At 34.7% G+C, this 22,412-nt stretch overlaps 1 protein-coding gene across 2 annotated transcripts in view; it reads left to right on the top strand.

Moving 5' to 3' along the window:
* Positions 1 to 765: 765 nt before the first annotated feature.
* Positions 766 to 22,412, top strand: part of LOC149796016 (uncharacterized) — a 95,096-nt gene continuing 73,449 nt past the window's right edge. The window contains exons 1-6 of one of the 2 annotated variants that reach the window (XM_089965931.1): positions 766 to 1,116; positions 16,860 to 17,076; positions 17,546 to 17,899; positions 18,690 to 19,503; positions 20,172 to 20,434; positions 20,952 to 21,101. In XM_089965931.1, the coding sequence (XP_089822057.1) occupies positions 16,933 to 17,076; positions 17,546 to 17,899; positions 18,690 to 19,503; positions 20,172 to 20,434; positions 20,952 to 21,101 (1,725 nt within the window). In that variant the 5' untranslated portion in view covers positions 766 to 1,116; positions 16,860 to 16,932. Of the gene's footprint in view, positions 1,117 to 13,597; positions 13,757 to 16,859; positions 17,077 to 17,545; positions 17,900 to 18,689; positions 19,504 to 20,171; positions 20,435 to 20,951; positions 21,102 to 22,412 lie in introns of those variants that run through there. The other variant, XM_089965932.1, reaches the window with a different exon arrangement.

Here is a 22,412-nt window from a genome sequence, read left to right as displayed (position 1 = left end):
CTTAATGACACTACTCCTGTATTGAGACTGGTATTTGCAAAATACAATTTGGTGAATATAAAAGTAAAGTCGTGAATAAAACACTACGCTTACAGAACAGACATTTTGTTTACGATAGTTTATGTGGACAGGATGTGTTCGTACTCTTCTTCTTGATTAAGTGGTACGCGATATAACGTTTATGCTGAATAATAAAAAAAAGTCAAAATAAAATATACAATGCATATACTATTCGCATACCCATAATTTAAATAAACTCTCATTTGAAATCATGAATAAATCTAATTGGATGCAATAACATCCTGGAGTGGTAGGTTTTTATATGGTGCTTACGACACAACAAGGATATCTCGTGCCACGAAAACTAACGACTATCTTAGCGTTAAAGTCCATTTTGTTATATGCAAGAAGTTTGTCGACAAATACGTACGTATTACAAATGTAAAAAAAAATTAAATATTTAACTGCTTTAAAGAACTAAAAGGTTCCGCATTCATTGCCTGCGTAACGCATGCCCAGTGTGGCAAGAATATTTATAGTTCCAGGTTACGAAGTAATTTTAGCCACGTCGAGCTTAACAACGCACTGTGGCAAATGAGGCAATTCATAGCAAATGATAACAAACCCAAGCAAAAATGTCAAAGCAAAGTATTCAACATGAAATAGTGTTGACGGTTGTGATCACAACTAGGAAGCATATTTCTACCCATATATCATGTCATAACATATAAATAAAGATGAATGTAGCACATCAGTCTCATTGTTATGCAGAAATCCATAACAGGTATCGAGACTCAGTCGTGCGGTATTGCAACGCGCTTAATCTAGAGACCAGTGTTGTGCTATCAAATGATCGTAGAGGGAATGTAAAAAAAGAAAAAAGTGTCGAGCAGATTATATTGCATACCATATAATGACACGGCAAACAACTTTATATACCCAGCGAGAATTCCGAATACTATAGTTTTGAGTCATCCATATTTGTCTACGTGACGGACATTTGTATATCGAGTTTCAGTTCATATTAATTGTCGCTTTCGGTCCTAAGCATCGACGTTTGACATACTGGCTGAGTTACCACTGGACTCACTTTTCCATGGAGAGCCATTGTGCGAGGTTAGAAATTTAAATTCTCTCTCTCTCTCATCGAAAATGTTTCTTTATTGTGAACATACGATGCTTGCATATATACACACACACACACTTGGGAATTTCAATGCATGGTGATAACTAGTTTATGCAATGTACACAAGTATTCAAATTTGTCTGCATTTTTTTATTGTGTAAGACTTAGTAAGTGCAAACATAGCACATTATCATTTGACATGATAATTTCGAGTAATGGCATTCGTATCCAAAAATAAATGAATAGAACTTACATTTTCAGAGCATCGACACTGTTAGCTGGCAAGAAAGGATGTAATCACGTAAAAAATCAGAGACGAAACACATGCACATTTACTTTTATTTGTGATATAAACGTGACAAAAGAACCAGCAACAGCATTATACATTTAAGGCACGCTTACGAAAATTCAAAAGTTTGTCATTATTGAGTTTTCTGGATACCATAATTAAACAGCTGTAAAGAAAACCGTTTAATGTCGAATACGGTATGGGGGATCTTAATTAAATTAAATCAAAATTCACTGTTTTCAATGGAGAATAAAACAAGTATAACAATTTACATTATTCCAGTTTGTATAGTACTAATTGGTATATCATTGTATCTAAAGTCACAAATAATACCCAATCGATTTATGATATCATTGTACGTTATTTTTATTTTTTATTGTCTCGCAATCAATTCTAAACAAAAGGTGGAGGGTTTAAACGCTTGAGATAAACAATGCAGTGCCTGTGGCTATGAGAATAGAGACAGCTAAAACGTTTTTTTTTTTAAAAGGCAAATAAACCTTTATCGAAGGTTGGGTAGTCGTTTGATTAGAAGCTTGTACAGTAACCATATATTAGCGGTGTTGTTGTTGTTCTTGCTCTAGGGTTTAACGCCATTTTTCAGCACAAGATAGGCTATACATGGCGGCCAGTATACCTGGTGGAGGAAGAATCCTGGAAAACCCAGGGAAGAACCATCGACCCACGAGAAGCTACTGGCAGGCTTTCCCACGTACTCACGCTAGCCGAGCCTTAGACTCGAACCCACGCAGACAGAGGTGAGATGGCTGTGACCCGGAACAGTGAGCACTTTAGACCACTCGGCCACTCGGGGCCCCTCTATTAGCGGTGTGATTGCTTAACACCTAATATTTAATGTCATCGTAAAAACTTAATGGAGCCTTATACTACGTAATACCATAAATCACATGTCATCATAAGCACTGAATGCAACGTAACATTATATATCTAATGACACACAAATATACTAACTTATTATGTCCCTAGTTATGGGAATTCCATATTTAAATTCACATATTTAAATTCACATATTTTTAGTGAAAGAATGTTTGTGAACAATAAAAAAGTCACTAGCAGACGAACATTGAGAAAATCTTAACAATTCACAACAGTATTATACATTTCAAACCCAGTATTGAAGCCACATGTGTATTAAAACAAGGAAGTACATTTTGTAAAATTATACCTAATACACTTATAGTGGTAAACTAACACTGGTGTCAAAGAAGTCCTGACTTCAAAACCGCTACTAAATTATAAACGTCGGCTTTCTCCACCAACTTGTTAGCTTTGTACGAGAAGCTTTTTATGTAGCTATCGTTAGACAGGGCATGATCTGCACATTATTCTCGTTTATGAAGGTATGTCGTGGTAACTGCGGTTATAAGATTTCGTGTCGTGTGAAGGGCATATACAAATAATCTTCTTCACTCGAATATCTGAGCACTGATAGTGTTGATGTTCACGTCATGGAAGGCAAATGGGCCACTTTTCTACGATTTTATTGAAAGTGGGCGGGGTTCAATGGTGGTGAAATTGTGTACAATTGTTTGAAGGGGGGTGGGGTTGATGTGCATTTTTAAAAAATGTTTTTGCATTCGGGGTTGGGATTGGGTAAGTATTGTTTGTAAAAATGTTTTCGCTGTGAGGTAGAATGTTTTGGCCCTATGTAAATACCATTTATATGATGATGTTTTGCTACTCTGAGACCTTTATTGATGTAATGTGCTACTGTATGCAAGGGGTTGTGATCACCATCGGCGTTTCCTAAGATTCTCGTGTTTGCTCCACCAAGTTGAGTATTAAGTCGGTTATCAATGCCTTGAGGTGATATATTTTCATAATAAAATAATCCAACTAAATTCGCGAAACGATTTTAATTAGAACCGTCAATTACGACAAATTACGGCAAATTACGGCAAATATTTTCTGTCGCAGCTAGCCATTTGCACCAAATCACACAATGTATAGGCAGTTGTAAGTGGGGTATGTTTATGAGATTGAAAACACCGTGAAGAAGTAAACTGCGTGCACTACTGCGATTATATAAACCACGGCAGATGTCAATCAAATGTGTATACAAATATCCAGTTCTACAGGGAGCACCTTGAGATTGCATCATCATAGCAAAGAAAAGACGCAATCTGGGTTCAACTATTTGCTTCTTTATTGCATACCAGGGAAATTATTATCAGCCTCTTCCTGTGTGTATTTGCAAAGAATGACCTTACTACAAGATATTCTGGGGCCCCGAGTGGCCGAGTGGTCTAAAGCGCTCTCCGTTACGGATCACTGCCATCTCACCTCTGCCTGTGTGGGTTCGAGTCTCGGATTCAGCCAATGTAGGTATGTGAGAAAGTTTGTCAGTAGCTTCTCGAGGGTGGGTGGTTCTTTCAGGGGATTTTCCCGGTTTATTCCTCCACCATTAATGCTGGCAGCCATGTATAGCCTATAGTGTGCTGAAAATGGCGTTAAACCCTACAACAACAACAACAACAAGAAATTCCGCGGTGACGTCCTGCTTTCTGAAGTTTGAAGCAAACTCCTTTTTGTCCCTAGTGAATATTCCACTACATGGTATTCTTAGGCACAACTAGTAAGTTAGTGATTGTATTAGACCACTCATATTTTTAAGATTTAATAACATCAGCTCGTGAAGGCAATCTTGAATCTAATATTATGCATACCTATAGCGTGTGTGTAACTTGTGTTCTTGATTTACGTTGTAGTTTAAGCTAATCGTCATTTTTTTTATAAACTATATAGGTAGCTAACGTTTGTCCATAATTGTGGGTTGTACTTTAAGATAATTTTTGTAAACATATTTGCACCGCCTTTTACCTTGGAGGCTTCTAGAAAAGAACTTGTATACGAATTTGATGGGATAGTAACTCATATCCTGGCCATCTTATTGTGTGTAACGTTTTTATATAACGTTGAAGTTGTGAACAGTGTCCTAATTCCTATTATAAATCAGTCTTTGTGGAATCACATTTAGTTGTGTTCAGGTATAATTTAAGAGGAATTATTTAATTCTGCATTGGAGTTACTTCATGATTATTGCGCAAAATATAATTTTGGGATTAATGGGAATTCAGTCGAAGACATTTTGGACTCTATTATTGTTAGTAAAACATCGTATTCCAGATTGGAGTTCATTCGGAACACTATGTTTTTGGAAGTATGATACTAGTTTTAGAACTGTTTAGGTTGAATTCACAATACTCTATGTTCATTTTAAATTTTCACGTTGTATTCGACGGAAATAAATTATGGCTGACTTTATGGTGTTATTTCGCTTCGTTCTGTACTTATTATAAAACCGTCCTAACACAAATTGAGGTCTGGTTCATTAGTTCATTATACAGATGTCTTTAAAATATTTGGGATCCGTTAGAATTTTTTTTTTTTAAATAGATTGACTATATTTCGGAATTAGCATTGATCCTGGTAAAAACAATAATCTTACGTATTAATAAATATTGAGTGAATCCAAAAAGAAGTCACAATATCAGCTATAGTAGTGAACATTTTTGAACATCCTATCCAGGAAAGGTTACAAAAGACTAACTGGTTGAGTATTTTATTTTTTTGGAAGTAAACACATATTTTAGAAAGGCGGAAATAAAAAATAATTTGGTCCTGCATTTAGTAGGAATTTGTTTTGTTAGTACAAGTGGTTCGGGTTGATTAGTAAGTCTGTCTCTGGTTTTGATATGATATTGACGGAAAAGTTTTAGAATATTGACGGAAAAGTTTTAGAATTAGAGTTAAGAAAGCTCAGTTTCATAATTAAATAAAACAATTGCAAATGTTCTGGAAATTCAAAGAATAAGGACTGGCCATCAGAGCACATGCAGCCCATTATACACCCAACCTAAGGTTTTGATGTTACCATAAATAATATGTTAGTACCCTTTTTGGAGAAAAAGATGTAGATAAAAAAAATTCGTATTTTGAGAACATTATTCAAAACATCTAATGACCAAGAGAGTATTGAACTTTATTATTCCAGAGTGCACTTACTTCGAAAGCTCGTGAAGTTTACATTTCACTGTCAGAACATCATCATGCTGATAAAGAGTTGGTTAAAATAGATATTGAAGGTGTATGAGTATGTACCTGAGGCATATTGACAAAGGTTTTGGAATTGAAGGAAAGAAGCCGGACAGATCTATTTCGAATTTGTAAAGTAAAAAGAAACCCTGTTTGAAATGTGGTGTTTTGTCAATAAGGATGATAGAGGTTAAACTAGTCCAGGACAACTCTTACTAATTGAAGGGTTCAGGAATTGCGTCCATATTGACGCCAAGACCTATCTTGGTGTGCAAACGGTGAAAACGTTAGAACATGCTGCTCTTACAGCTGATGATTATTCCATGACTCACAAATATTTATTCGTCAATAAGTATTTTACTCATGAGAATTTTGGTAAAAACTAGTTTCAGTCTCATACGAGTATTTCCGAATCGTGTTCTGGCACGGCGTGTAGGATTCAAAACTCTGATAGGGCTGATCAGAAAGTATTCTTATTCAGGGAGAAGAGTGCGGCTTCGTTAATATTCCTTCTTAGTGTGTCAATGTGGCCTCAGACTTATTTTCAGGACCTGTGACAGCTGGATAGATGTTGTCTTTACCTATCGAAGTTATTCGTTTATTACTAGGCAGTGACCTAGCTGGAGATAAGGTCGTGGTTAATCCAGGTGTTACTACCAAGTATTATTTGGATATAAAAATTATCCTTTTGAAATTGAAATACGTGATGTACAGCCTGCTTGTTTAGTTACCAGAAGTATGGCAAAAAGAGCACTGAAAACAAGTTGGCAAAAAGAGCCACTGAGAATGATTTGAACAGGAAATTGTTCCCTTAGATGATATACGTTTTTTCCTGTCTTTTGAAGAGGTAACTCTTGATCATAGTATTGATGTACCAAAATGATTATGGTGAATCTCTTTGTACTACCCTTTCTATCGAACCGAATCGGGGCAGCAAAAGACAATCATTTGTCGTCGAAAGGAACAAGATCCTACGTTATCTTGTTTGTTTCACAGAGCAACTATACGAAACTGTAAACAGACGTATACCAGTTTGTTATGTTGTGAAAAATGGGGCCCTTATGAAAACATGAAGATTATCTGAGGTACCCGATGTTGACGAGTGATGAGTGATCATTCAAACTGCTATTGCTATTGACAGGACATTCTTTGTCCAGCCCATGCAACTCCATTGCTCATTATTTGTCAATAATACTCGTCACAAGATCTTAAATAATGTTTATGTCAGGAAAATTAAAATTCTAGATACTGTAGATCTTGCCACGTTTTGTGAAACGATAGGAAAGCCAACCAGCAGATACGTAAGGCTTATCGGCAACATCTTCCTGAATTTGACGAAACACTGAGCAAAATATTGGTCGATTATGCCGTTCTCTTGCCTAAGACGAAGTCAGACAACTAATACGTGTTAACCATTATCTGTGCATCCAGAAGATACCCAGAAGCAATTCCTTTAGGAATATTGGAACTAAACCATATTTAAAGCTTTCATGAAAATTTGTTTTAATAAAAATTTTATCCCTCCCAAATCTGTCAAATCTTTATCAAGGGTCAACTATTATATCTGGAATCTTCAGAAAGGTAGTTATGAATTAGGTATCTAACAATTAAATCTTCTGCCTATCAGCCGTAAATCAAAGGGGCGCTGGAATGATGTCATACAATTTTAAAGAATATGATTCGGACATATTACTTTGATACAGGAAAACATTGGGATGATGGTGTTAGTTAGCTTTGTTTGCTGATATGGAACCAGTTCAACAATATGTTTACTTGAGTCACGTGAAAACGTTAGTGCACATAATATCCATGGACCGTTGAATTTGTTAAAAGAGAAACCTGTTTTGTATAAAAACTCAAAAATTAATCGTCTGTATCATATCTCTGATTTCAAATATAGGTTGTCAAATGCTCGTGAAATATTAACAACTAGTCGTGCCTGATGGTAGAGGTCTTATTCACCTCCCCGTCTCAGAATCCTCTTTATGTATTTGAAAGAAAATAAGTGACAAATTATAACACTAACATTCCTGGGAGAAGGAAACAGAAACAATCTTGTCATATAAATAATTGGAAGGGGTATTTTGTTAGAGATAGCCCTGTTAATCATCAATCTTAGTAATTTAAAACATTCCGTCTGGACAGAAACTCTCATATCTAGAGCCATACCAAAGGAGAGAATTAAAACAGTTACAAGAGAAGATGGTCACCTTTTCCAGATGCTCCAAACACGAATAAATAACATCTACCATGGCGTTGAAATTGTGTAGTCTATACATGTGAAATAGCAACCTTATAAGACGAATCTTACCAAGCAGTAACGTTTGAAAAGAAACGTTGGTATTTACTGGAGAACGATTTCTTCACACCAAGGAAAGGTAACTGGAGTTCACCATGTCTTCTTATGTCGAAACCAGATAATAATTTCGGTATGCTTACTGACCATAGAATAGTGAACACCATAATCACAAGAGATTCATTTTCCGTGCCAAGGATTCAACAACTACATTTACAAAAATGGAAATGCAAACTGTCACAAAGTTTGCCCTTTTGAAACGATTCTGATGTTACGTGATAGGGGCTCAAACTATGTAACAAGAAAAAGTACATCCCAATAAAAATTCAGCTTTCCTAAAACAGGAATTTATTTCGTTAAAATATAAAATCAAACTAAGTGAAAGAATTAAAAGAAACTCAGTGTTTGAATTCCTAGAATTTCTAAACATACTACCAATTTTACAATTATCCAAAGGTACTCCAGTTGAAGGTTATAACGTGCTTATGTGCTCTTCTAATACCACTGAAGAAACACGGTTCTATTATCCAAATTTTTTACATCAAGGTAATGCAGTGAAAGTTGAATGTCACTAATGTCCTGCATATTTCATATAATCTCACATAATTATTTAAATATCCAAGTACACGAGTCGTTTCAATATAATTCAGGAAGTCTCATTCTCTTTCAAGCAAATGTGTTCGACTCGGCAATCTCATCGAACTAATTATAATAAATGACTCTTAAAGAACTGGAATATAAAGAAATAATGTAAAACGATGCGCTTAAATTCCTACATATATTCACTAATTCACATCTAATAAACAAGTCTGAATCCCTAGAAAGATTCCAGATTTAAATTTTTCGGTACTGTGAAATATCTTAACAGTCATGGTCTGACTTTTTCAATTATTTAGCCAATAAACAGTCAAGGCATGTATGATATCTATGTAGTACAGATGTCCTCCAAAGATCACGTGATGTTGACGTGGGCTCCCTTCAACTTATGTGCTGGCCTACATTGACCGAAATATTTGTTGACGTGTACTTGACAATAACCTTGATTTATAAATGGAGATTTCACGCCGTATTGTACCTGTACTCTTACAAGCGACGTGACATCACCTTTAAAATGCTTTCTATAGTGCTAAAATCCCAAGCCACAATAATATTGTCATTAACAAAAATGACGTAAATAAAAACTCTATTATAAATTAATATATGATACATATATTCATAAAAATTACACATTCCACTCGAGGGAGAAGCAAAAAATAATTCGACATTTTCAACTTCAGTTGGACTTTATTAACATAAAGTAATGCAATTTGATATGAAAATATCTTGGTAAATATTTCAAAGTTTAATGAACATAAAAGCATCTGATGTAGATATTTGTGACATTACATTAATGTCGTTATCATCTGCATCAATACTTGGCAAAGTGATGCAAAGTTTACAATTTCTTTATGTAAACGTGAGTTTTTCCTTGCTTGTGTTACATTTTTTAGAACATATTGTACGACATTATCAAGTTAAACCTGTATAATTTAAGGTCAAGGTTATCTCTAAATTCTCAGTAAAAAGCAACTGATGTGATTTTCTGGTGTTGCTGAATCTTTGAGGACATTTTGCTCATATATTTCCGTAATCGCTGAGCCTCAGAAAATTTTATTAAATAAGACATGCAAGTTTCATTGGTCTGTCAAAATGTAGGAGGTTTTTGAGAAGTTAAAGGCCACTTTTGCCAGTGATTGTGATTATTACTTTAAGATATTATTTATAAACATATAGGCATTTTGACCTTAGAGGCTTTAAGAAATGAATTGCTTACGAATTTGATGGGAAATGATCCACACACTGTTAAATTTATTCCGCCTAAGGTTTTCACATAAGGCCAAAGTTTTAAACAAAGGCTTGCTTCCTTGTTTATTATAAGTCTTCGTGGAATCATTATTCGTTGTGTTTCAATTTAATTGGAGAATAATTAATTAAACTATTCATTAGAAATGCATAGCACTCCTTAAATAAAACACGTTTTTGGTATGAATGCGAATTCATTCAAAGTCATTCTGGACTATGGCATTGCCATGCGTCAATAATGTTGGTATATCAATATATTCAAGGCTATTTTACATCAACACATTTTATATTAGAATTCATGCGGAACACTATATTTGTGGACTTGCGATATAACCTTTAGGACTATTTGGAATTTAATTCACAATACTTTAAATTACTAGCAAATTTTCACATTTATGGGAAATACATTTTTTATTTTATTTTAACGAATCTTGATTGTTTTTCTTCTTTCCCTTACGTAGTTTAAGAGCATAGGATCGTAACACAAAGTAGGACTCTGTTGTGTTTTTCGTTATGATTGTGCGTAAGAAATCCGTAGAGACAGGTATAAATGCCGTTCAATGTTGCTTTTGAAATAATCATGTATAGCAAATATATGCATAGCATTATTTTGAAATAGTGTCAGAACCTCAAATGCACCTACGTCGGGGATCGTTCTCTAGAAAACATTATCTTTGGCGACGAGCTTTCCGAATTCTGCTTTGAAGCTTTACTAACGCATTAATTAAACACGCAAATGACAGCCACCATAATGTCAACACACGTAAATAAAAAATGTTTAACAAGGGAAGAAAGAATCATGCAGATAAGTCTACAAATAACAGTGGGTAAAAAGCTGGTTCTGGTTTTCTGGTTACCTGAAATAAATAAATATTCACAATTCAATATCATTAAAATTCCCGTTCCACTTGTTGTAAGGAACCTACCAAACAAAGCGTTGCTTTAGTGTTTTCAGACAGTTACCGTTAGAAACTATAAGTTCGGAATTGCGTTTTCATTTCGCATAAATGTGAAAGCTGTAATCAGAATACTGAACTGAAATGTCAATAGAATATAACCTTGTATCAGTGTTAGTACGATCTCCATTACATCGTATCTGTACATTTGCATCAGATTTCAATACATTCTTTCTGAAAGACCTTTTCAATGTGCCAACAAATATATCATATTTGCCTCCCACTGGCGTAAATCGTGTCTTGTCCTCGTCTACCGGCTGGTCAAACGATTCAGTTCTGTTAATTGTTGTAATCGCAATATCACCTATGCCATATATTGTTGTCTTTCATTCAACAACAAATTCAAACGGATATTTAGATTATATCTCCTGAATAGGAGGCAGCCCAAGTTTTGTTCAATCTAATGACACTAAAAAGGTCTTTCCAGTATGGCATGCCATTGTACTGGACGCTAATATTGTTTTAATGTTTATTTTGGCACAGTTTGAATTGTTTTGGATTTACATAACACAGCGATTGTTTAAAATTTCAGACTGTTTCCTAATTTAAAATTTAACTCTTTCACGCCTGGTCTTTCTTTTTATTTCTTCATTGCAGAAGCTAATAACTACAAGCTAAACTTCGTTTGTGGTGGTTTCATGGCACTGGTTTGGGCAAGTATATATAACATGCTATCTGAAGTTTTGGTGAGATCAGCTGTTGCCAGAGTAACTCTAAAAATGTCGCCACATTTGAAACCACCTGTGTGTACATGAACTTGTGATAAAGAGGCGAGGCCTTGATTTTAATTGATCGATTCTGGAAACGAGATGATTTGCTGGGGAATCGACAAAAATGTAATATTATTCAACGGAAGAGATGTGGGTGGGGCGAAGTAGACATCCAAAGGTGCAGTTTTGGGAAAATGATTTTGCACTGTTATGCAGCACATCTTTTGCCGCGTCTTAATGAAAGAGAATGTATATGCCAAAGGGTGGATGAACTTACGACTGCTAGCGTACATGGCTTGGTATTATTTGGACTTGGAGCGGGATTCGGTTGAATCAATGATGTTGTTGGTATTATAGTAAAAAGTTAGTATGTACGTATTAGATAGAATGAATATGCATTTGCCATAGTCAAATAAACTAATCAATACGGTTCATGATTTATGAATAATGAAGTTGCGATCTGAAAGAATGAAAAGTTTGGTGCTGTCCTCTTCTTTTGTTTATATCATTAACTGCTTCATCTTCAGCAACATTTTTTTCTTCAGAAATTAAAGCTTCATAAAATATGACTTTCACGTAACGTTTGTAACATTCTAAACAATACTGACTTAACTTAGACACGATATTTGAAATTAAGAAGGAGGCGAGCAAGACTTAAATAAAAATGAAAACAGCGTTAGCACAGAAACGCAAAAACTAATTTCACAACAACCACAAGGTGTACGTGGAGTTGAACTTAACTGAAAACTTAATAAACTTAGATAAGACATTTTAAAAAGCCAAAGGTGATGATTTAAGGTAAGAACAGGAAGACCCACAAAATGCTACTATCACAGAAAGAAACGCTTTAATTCAAAGAAAATGTATTAGTTCACAATTGTTGTCAACGCTGTTGTTGTGTTCATTTTGTCGAAAGGCAACACTTTTGTTCTGTTTTTAAAGCTGATGAAATGACATTAAGACTAGATTGTGACAACATAAAATGGCTTGGTATTGACTATATCCAATATGACCCACAAAACCCTTTCCGGATAAGTATTAGCTTTCCAAAAGAATGTCCTTGGCCACAAGAAAGATGTGATAGTAATTTTACCAAGATCCTGAGTAAAGTAATTGTAATATTACTTCTCTTTATCATGAAGCAATTATACCTTCTTTATCCATTGCCGGCCGACATGTTTGTGGAAGTTGTTTAAAATGTCAATTGATGCAACTTCAGTCATGGTGGTTGGAGAAATGGTGATATTGACCTATCCTATATTCACTTAAAATTTTACAATTGACTAACAGATGACACATGTACTTGTTATGCTGCAACCATTAAACCTGTATTGCTGAATGCTTTAGCACGTCCGGCTAATAAACGGCAGAAATGTTACCTATAGACAGATGTCGACTGAAAGAAACAAGTTAGTCAGCCCAATTAAGCTTGCAGCATTACGCCCTGCCTGCAACATGTAAACACTGCTAATTATTATTGCCAGTTTACCATTGAATGCATTTTTTGCACGCTTAATTGTGCCTTTGCTACCTTTTAAAAACAATGCTTTACAAAAATGCAGAGCTTTACTATTAGCTTAGCATCCCTAACGGAAATTACTGTACAGAAAGTACAACCGTTAATGTGGCATTTTTGATGAGAAGGAGGCTGACATTTCTATTCAAGAAAGCAGACCAAACCAGCATGTTAAAGTAATCTACGCTGGCGGGTTACTCTAATGATTAACGTATCAGTGAAAAGGCTTTCCTAATGGGTACCAGTATCAAACGCACACTTACTTTCCAGTTCAATCATGAATACAGCAGTACGATCTGTCAGAAAATCCGGTTATTAAACGTGTTTGTGGTCAATGAGGTATACAATGTCTAAGATATTGTTTTTACACATGACTTCTACTTGAGCGAAACGTGTACATACAGTGATTGCGTGACCTGACACAACCCATGTTAGTTAGCCGTTTTATCACATGTGCCTTGGTCACATATGTTTTCATGTTTTCTAAGTGTAGTTGTTACATGTAACCTCTGAGTGAGCCTGCTACATTATTCACACGCAGCAGATTTGTCACTTTACTGTTGTTGTTGGTATCACTTGCATTTTATGCAGACATTTTATATTCTTTCTTTATAACAGAGCTTATTTGTATTTTGAGTATCTTTGATCTGCTTGTATTATATACTGCAGATAATAAATAACGGAGTGATTCTTAGCTGTGAATGATGCTTAATTAGTTATATCACGTTTCAGCTGCCGCTATGATATGCAGTTGCTTCAATTGTTTCATAGTCACATATAAAGATTACATATAGTTGTATATTCTTTTAAAGGAAAGAGATACATTTAAATTCATTATACTTGTATTAATATTTTTTTAATACATTTTTTTATTTCTTTATTATATGGTTTGACACATCTGTCCTACGGTCGGCTGCACAACAAACGCACTAAAAGTGCAGTACACACTTTTCTGCTTGGAAAAGGTATCAACATATTAATGTGCTATTGATCTTATTGTGTAAAACAATCAAATGAGTGCTAGATAATTGCCTTCATCGTCTGCTTTGCCTTGTATTTTTTAATTTACTTTCCTGCTTTTGACGAGGTTATTTTGAAATAGTATTAAACATTATAATTTTGTATTTCAAGACTTTATTTAAAATAAATTGGAAATTGAAAAGTTGATAATTTTCATGCAATACTGTGAATAAAGTCGGAGCAACAATAACCCTGAAAACAAAAGAGTAAAAAGCAACAAGCTTAATAAGATTCAACAGATAATCTGTTCACATGGAATACAAAGCAAAAGGAAAGAACTTACAGTATTGCGAATTAATTCCCAAAATAATCCCAGACTTACAGACATAAGTCCTATAATAATAGTTCTGAATAAACGTTGGTGGAAATTCAAATGAAGGATAACGATGAAAATGCTGATGTGTCTGTGATGGCTGGTAAAGTTTCGATGTGACAACATATTTATGAAACATAGTAATATAATTCTAGGTTTGAATGTCTCTGTCTACGAATTTCATTTTTATAAGCACTTTGTATATCTAGATACAAATCACATGAATTGAATAATTTGAAGAAACAAATTCCAGTCCAAATGAACTACCGGACACAAAAATAGTACAAACTGATTCTTCTAGCTCTCAAAGCACGAACGAACACCTTTTCAGTGACAAGATCATGTAGTACTCTACTTTACCTCATGTCACAATTAGCATTTTCTACAAAAATATTACCCAATGGTAAATAACCGTTTAGATCTTTCGTAATGTTTACATAATAAAATGTTATTTATAGTTAAGAAGTCTGTTATTAATATTACAATATATAACCCGGCCTTTGTCAGGTACGCCAGGGGAATCCCAACAACCTAGAACCTGACCTCAAAAGCACTTTTACTTCTATTAATAATGGTACTAATATTAAACCCATGCACATACAGAATATCTAGTTACATATTAGTTGTTTAGAGAACTAAAAGAACACAATAATTCAGATCATGTAGAAAACCAAAATGATTTTGGACAAGGTTTAGTCCAAGATATAATGTAACATTACAACAATATATAATGAAATAAAAAACCTAACAAACAAGGAATTCATTTTAAATATATTTATGATATTGTATATTATATTCAGTTTAAATCCCTACTCTGATTAGGTCGCAAAAAGTAGGTTAAATTGTTGAAAAAGTTCGTAATAGACCTTATTTTCTCATACAGGGTCGAAATACGATATCTGATGCAAAGCTTAAGAGATCACGATAACGTTACTTTAAGTATATAACACTGCAATACGGTATATCTCTTAATGAGCACCTGATTAGTTGGGTATATGTACATGCTTCTTTTCTTAGCAAGGTTCGTCTATGTACAGGCACAAGTGCGACCACTCGGATACAAGAGTTTGTCTTAAGAACTGTTTAGTCAGCTTGACTAACGGATATTTCTAATAACTTTATGTCTTTATTGTTTGTTGCTGCTCTTCTTCTTTCGTTTATGAATTTACAACTATAACTCTTGCAGTCTTCCCATACCCAATGAGACCATAGTAAAATTGTCATTCGTTTGGCACCAGGTACTCTTAGATTTGCCTAAGGTTTTAGCCGTTACATGAAAGGGAAAGTCGAAGCGGACTAGAATAAAGAAGCAAAATTATAGATGTCCTCAGAAGACATTAAATACACATTTATCACATATTATATAATGTTTCCTTCTAGTATATACGGTTTCGTATTTTGTATATCACCACACGCTAAAATATCACTTTATGTGATTCCGATTGGTCCAAATAAGCCCATGCAATGATTGTGCGGTATTCTCTTTACTGATCGGCGGCGATTGTGGAAAAACCTTTTTAACACCACCTTCTAGAATGTTTTGTTTTCAATGAAGATGTTTAACCCCCAGTTTTCTAATCGATTCGCAAAACGAAATTGGAGAAATTGGTGTCGTCTGTTTTAATATGGCTAATGAACTCCCACAGGGGTTTGTTATGGCATATAAACATATCATAAAAAGAAAAGCGGCTTAAACCACAGACAAAATAATAAAAACACGAACAACTACAAATATTACTTGTCTGAGGTGGAGATTAATAGTGTCGATTTATATGTGGCATGGAATCCACCCTATATACAATCGCGGTTTAAATATTAACCTACAGAAATAAAAAAAAATAACCTCTTTCGCAGAAGAATGTGGGCATAAACCGGTGTCCAAACTGACAGAAGTTTATCCAAGCTCTGTATATTTACGCGGTAAATATGTGATGTAATTCCGATCCGAGTCAAAACGAAATTAGTTTGCATATTCTGAAGTCTGCTGTTCCAAATCGAACAACGCAGATATCCGGTCACAAATACATTACAGTAAATATAGTAAATTCTGCACCGCAGATATTCGGTCATAAATACATTTCAGTAAATATGGTAATTTCTGCACCTCAGATATCCGGTCACAAATACATTACAGTAAATATGGTAATTTCTGCACCGCAGATATCCGGTCACAAATACATTACAGTAAATATGGTAATTTCTGCATCCAGCGAACCTTCTTTAACATGAATATCGCAATATCAATGTAATATTAAGTTGTGAAAGTGACACTTTAAGGTTACGTAACATGGATCGTCAAGTGCAGCAAACAATGCGACATCACACACATTGGACATTCTGTGATAAAATATGATTTTATTCGGAAGGACGATCATTCTTTAATGTATAGTTTATAAGAAAAGTATAGTCTGCTTTTAAACGTCAATGCTAGTTCAACATTGTATGGAAATATTTTTTAAGCACAACAAATGAAACGTGCAACGTCTGTTAGAATGAACGAAATTATTTGTTCTTTTTTCCATCTAAATAAAATCTACTGCATAAACAACTATGTGATGTAAAGAGTACCAAATGAGTACCGATTTAATATTAAATTTATGAAACTCGTTGAATAATGACCAGCTTTTGCGAGCCTTGGCGGGCAAAAGCTGGACAGGATTCAATTCGTTTAATAAATTTCAATATTAAATCATTACTCATTTGAGATCCTCTATATATGCAACCTCTCATTTTAGATTTCTGTGAATTTATCGTTGGCTGTATGTCAGGGAATCTAAGCTTAAAACGAGGTTCAAATCAGACGAAGTCATGTCCAATACACACAATGATGACAGCTCTATCTCAACGCCAGACAGTTCCATCTCCGATGCACACAGTTTGGCCGACAGACGCTTACCTGGTGGTGACAACGAGCGAATGAAGAAGCTACTCACAGTATCTGAAAAATCAAAGGTGCGTGGGTCCGAGTAAACTTAAATATTTTGCATCATAATGTACGGAGTGGACTATATTATAGAAGGAGAATGTGGGTACCATCAAATATTTAACTTTGGAGTGTATTAATGTGTCAGTTTTGTTAAAAGATTATATTTTGACACGTACTTAACGTTTTGGGGCGAAGACGACTAAGTCCAAAATAAAAGTCTTGTTTGTTCCATAGTTTGATGATTGATGTTTAGTGTCTACGAGATTTGCAAAAAAATGTACTCCGATGAATACTAGTGAATTCACAATTATGTTGTTCTACGCGATAGTGCAGTACTTGTAATTAAAGTGTGATTAAGGCAGATTTGGCTCAATTCACCCCTTTTTCTAAGTATACACATTATGTTATCCCTAATTCAGTATGATAAGTAAAGTATCAAATTTCTTTTTAAGCTTATTGCTGACAGTAAGGATATATCGTCGTTTTATGTTGCAGGTTCAGAGGGAGCAAGATACAAATGAAGACGTTTATCATCATCCATCCAGGCTGATTGTATTCTTCAAGTGGTTCTTATCGATTCTGATAGGATTGTTATTTCTGGCGTGCCTGGTACTGAGCAAGTTATCTATTATTGCTCTCTCGAATTCTCTAAGCAACAGTACAACTGAAAATTCTAAATTCACATGTTCAGGCGAATACCTTTCCCAAAACGACGTCGACAATGCCCGTGTGTTTTGCATGATTCTTTTGCTCCTTTTGATACCGAATGTATTCAACCTTTTTCGAGGTATTTGGCTGGCATTCTTCCGGGGCGACATCCCCTGGCCAGGAAAGAAGGCATTATTGATAGTAAGTTGTGTAGAATAATACCTTCGTTCAGAATTCCATTATTTATGATATTAAAACAACGATGTAGCATGGAACTGTGAGTCAATACGTCGTTCCAGTTTAGCATTTGGGAATGGTATATCTTCAGATCGAAATTCATCAATTAATATTACACCGTAGGCAATCTTGTATCCCTTCTCAGAACTTGCGCCTGCTAATTTTATCCATGAAACATCGTCGGGCTTTGAAGATACATATATCGAGATAATCTTGAAACAAGTTGAAACAAATAACAACAAAAAATAAGAAACAACAAAAAGAGCACTGAAAGATGAGTTTAAGGTGTAAGTTTGTGGTTACAGATTGACACATTATTCGGAGAGGGGATATACATTTCTGGTAAAATTAGACATTGAGAGAGATTGTATTAGATATATAAAATATTTAGGCTATGTGATATCTGATGCTTTTTATATCAAAGAAGTTGTAAATTCTAATAACTTTGTTAGATATGAAAAAGATGTTCTATTTTTAATTTTGAAAACTTACTGTGATGTACATAACCCAGATAATCCTTTCACATACCGACGAGGCTATAGTTTTATCATTCACATTGAATTTGTCCAAAAGAGGTTGTTAATAAATATAATAACGTCTCATAAATATTAAATAAAATTTTTCAAAATGGAAGTGAACAACTGCAATTGTAATGAATACTGTGCTTAAAGTTAATTATTGCATACTAATTCCCCAAAGTGGTTAAATATACTTACGAGCAGCACTTTCACATCATTATTTTCTTGTTTTTCAGGGCCTATTAATCGGGATAACGGAGTCGTTCGGACTCTGTATTTTTGTCCTTGAAGTGTTTCGAATGAGCACTGCAGCATCATCTGTCCTGATATCTAATTGTGTTTTTATTTTTCCTGTTTTATATTATCTTTGGTTGTGTTTCAAATCTAAGTGGAGACGTGAAACCCGAGACGACACAACTTCCATCCTTGTTTTCTCGATGTTGGCTTTATTAATGCTAATTGCAGGTACGGTCCTGATAATTTGGCAGGTAGTAGACAATCTTCATCCATTATATAAGGACACTAAGGAGATATGGTATTTACCGGTGGCTATTTTTTGCATCTCACTTTCATGGATTCCCGGAATACACAAGGAAATGCTAGAAATGAATGACAATTCTAGATTTCGTTCAGTCAGACGGGAAATTTTACACGATGACGAAAGACAGTATCTTTTGACTAATTCTAGTAGTTCTCGCACAACTGGGTATGGAAGTGGAAGTTTCGGTAGTACTGTTGAATATGGTAATACTGCAACCTTTGCTGACCAAACTAATGTAGAATTTGAACCACATGTACAACTGGGAACACCGATACCTAAAGCCATCAATCAAAAGGTCAATACAGCATGGAAATTGACTATTTGGTTGTCATTTGTTAAGGTATTGTCCATAATTATTATCGGACCTACAATATATGCGGTGAAACATAAGCATAGCACGGATTGCTCGTGGATCCTTTTCAACCAAGCATGGAACTGGGAAAGCAGGACGACAGATGCCTACTTCTTTTTGGCAAATGCAGCATCCAGCCTTGTTGGATATTTGCTGGGTATGTTTAACCTTAGCCCATTCTTTGTGTAACATAATCTGTAAAACTTGATGCGGCATTTGAAATATTATCTTTTACAATGACAGTATTAGAAATTCCGTTCAAATATCAAATGCAAATTAAAGAAAAAAAATTGAAATATATATTTTAGTCGTTTTGTTTCTCGTAATGGGTCAGGGTTTACATTGAGATTTGTTATTGACATCAATATTTCACCAGCGTTGTCAGTTAAAACAAATACGAGGGTTGTTTCTTGTTTAGGTTACTCGAATTTGATTAAATTAATGTTCGATAGAATGTCTTTTGATTTTTAAAAATTGTGTTTGGTTAACAATTGCTCATATTATCTATATGAATAACTGTATGTTTTGTTGTGTTTAGTATTCTTGTAAATTTTTCTAAGAAAGTTATATCAGTGGCACCCACGTTTTTATTCATTTTTTCTGTTATACACAAGTATCTGTTTTCTTAGAAAAACTATCAAATATTACGTTTTAAGATCAAACTGTACCATCGGTCCTTTTTGTATTTACTAATCACATATTGTTAACTCGTAGTCCGGTATGAGTTTCATGCATGTGTGTACGTGTTATGCTTGTAAAAGTCACGAAATAGAAACATGACGTTTTGTTCTCCCTAATTTAGTAAGAATAAATGGTGTATTTCAGCCTTCCTGGCATGCACGACCTGCATGCAAAAGATCGCATTCGCTGTTCCATTGTTTCTTGCCACTCCTGTGACGTTTATCCTGTTGTATGTTAGCAGCATCTGTGTGTCGGTGCAATCTATGATTACATCCGAAGACATGTGTTTACCCTTGAAACCGACTTTTCTAATATCAGCGTTGGTTTGCTTGACGCTGGCACAAGTGTGTTCCGTTGGATGGGTTGTCTACCGGAGTGAGAACATCATTATGCAGAAAGAAGACATGGTAAAGACACCTACAGATCATGATTTGCTTAGTATATTTTTGACAAGAAATATAATTATAAATGTATACATAAAATGGTCGTGGAGATTGTATGTACTGTTTCTACCTGCTTAAGAACATTCAGAAGAACGTGACAAGTATCTAACCCAAGGAACCTGATAAAGCTGAATTTAAAAAAAGTGTATTTCAGTTTCTATTGCAACTAGTCGTAACAAACACAAATTACTGATGCTATAATTTGATTCTAAATGTTTATATCTTCAAACTTTGCTGATTCAGTTTGATCAGAAGTTTAAAAGTATAAATCGAACGACATCGAATGATAAACTCAACAGGTATGCTGATCTTCGGATATGAGTAAACTTAATGTAAATTAAATTTCCTAATGTGTGTGTATCTTTTCTGATTTATTCGATACAAGTTTTGTCCTTTGATCTGCATTGTGATTATACGCTCATACGATATTTGATTGATTAAAAAATTATTTTGTTCAATAAGACTGACAATTACTTTATAGCTTTTCTGGATTCCAACCTACAATGGAGTTTTGCTGGAGCAGTGGTTGCTGCAAGATAAGCGGAATAAGCATACAGATGTATACCAAGAAGATCCCAGGGAGAAGGCCAAGCGAACAAAAGTGTACATCTGCACAACCATGTATAGAGAGGTTAAACGCTTTAAATATTAAATAAGCAAATATTACCAAGTTAACTTTATCTCGTAAATATCCTTTCTCGATCTGAAATATTATATAAACGGTCATTATTTTTAATAATACAATATATTTCCATCCATGCTTTTAGTGATTTAAACACGCTTAAACATAAATGTCTGAAACACCGAACCTATTAAAATCGATATTAAGGTATTGAACGCGTAAGAAGGACATGACATGGAGGATACCAACTGAGATGGAGGATACCAACTGAGAAAAAAATGTAGTACTTGGAAGCCATGCATTCTTTGAAGTATCTACCATTTCTGTGCGTCTGAAAACACTCCCCTTCCTCCTGTAAGAGACCTTCACAGATATTTAGCAAACTCCGCTTTAAAGAAATCGTCGTAACATTGTCAAGAATATGTTTCAAAAATTATTTGTAATCATTCTGAAATTAAGACTAGTAATATAAACATCTATCTGTAGTCTCCCTGTGAAAATATTTATAGGAACGCAGAACTGGAAAATTGCTGTAGTTCAGTGTTGGTGATTGTTTTAAGAATATCAACATAAGGTCTCTCTCACGTCACCATCTGGACTTGATGTTAGTTTGAAAGAGTTCTTGTACAATTGACAAATCACCTAACTCTTCCTGTCCATCAAATGGTGTCGGTGTATCTTGTTTTACTCTGAACACTAAAGTACTAAAAGCCAATCATATTTCACAAATGTGAATAATTACTCAATATCAACCAGGGTGTTAAGTGTGTCTCAAAAGAAGGCCAAGTGACTCGCTTATGATTCTACTCCTCAATAGTAGGCATCATTTATGGAAAGAATATGCAGCCTAATACTTATTGACACAGAGAGCCATCCTGCATAGAAAAACCGGGCATCATTAGTCAGGAATTTATTAAATGGTTTGGGTCTTGGGACGCGTGGCTTAATCAAGCTGTTTGCAACATAAATATATTCTTATCGTTAGATAAACAACGACTATCTGACGCGTTTGTCCACAATTGGCACTCGAGGGTCAAATAATCTGCCAGAGCTCGATTATATCAAAATTTGTTACAACGGTTTGGCTGCAAGGAGTATTAGATATAGTAAAAGTAACAAAACTGGGAAAGTCCTTTTAAAAAAATGATGTCTGTACATACGATACATACTGTACATACATACGTTACATGCTATAGATACTGTACACACATACGTTACATGCTATAGATACTGTACATACATACGTTACATGCTATAGATACTGTACATACATACGTTACATGCTATAGATACTGTACATACATACGTTACATGCTATAG

This window comes from Sinohyriopsis cumingii, chromosome 7, assembly GCF_028554795.1.
Source record: "Sinohyriopsis cumingii isolate HCF-2022 chromosome 7, ASM2855479v2, whole genome shotgun sequence".
Classification (NCBI taxonomy): Eukaryota; Metazoa; Mollusca; class Bivalvia; order Unionida; family Unionidae; genus Sinohyriopsis; species Sinohyriopsis cumingii.
The sequence above is the reverse complement of the archived record's forward strand: the minus strand, read 5'-3'. Positions and strand labels throughout refer to the sequence as shown.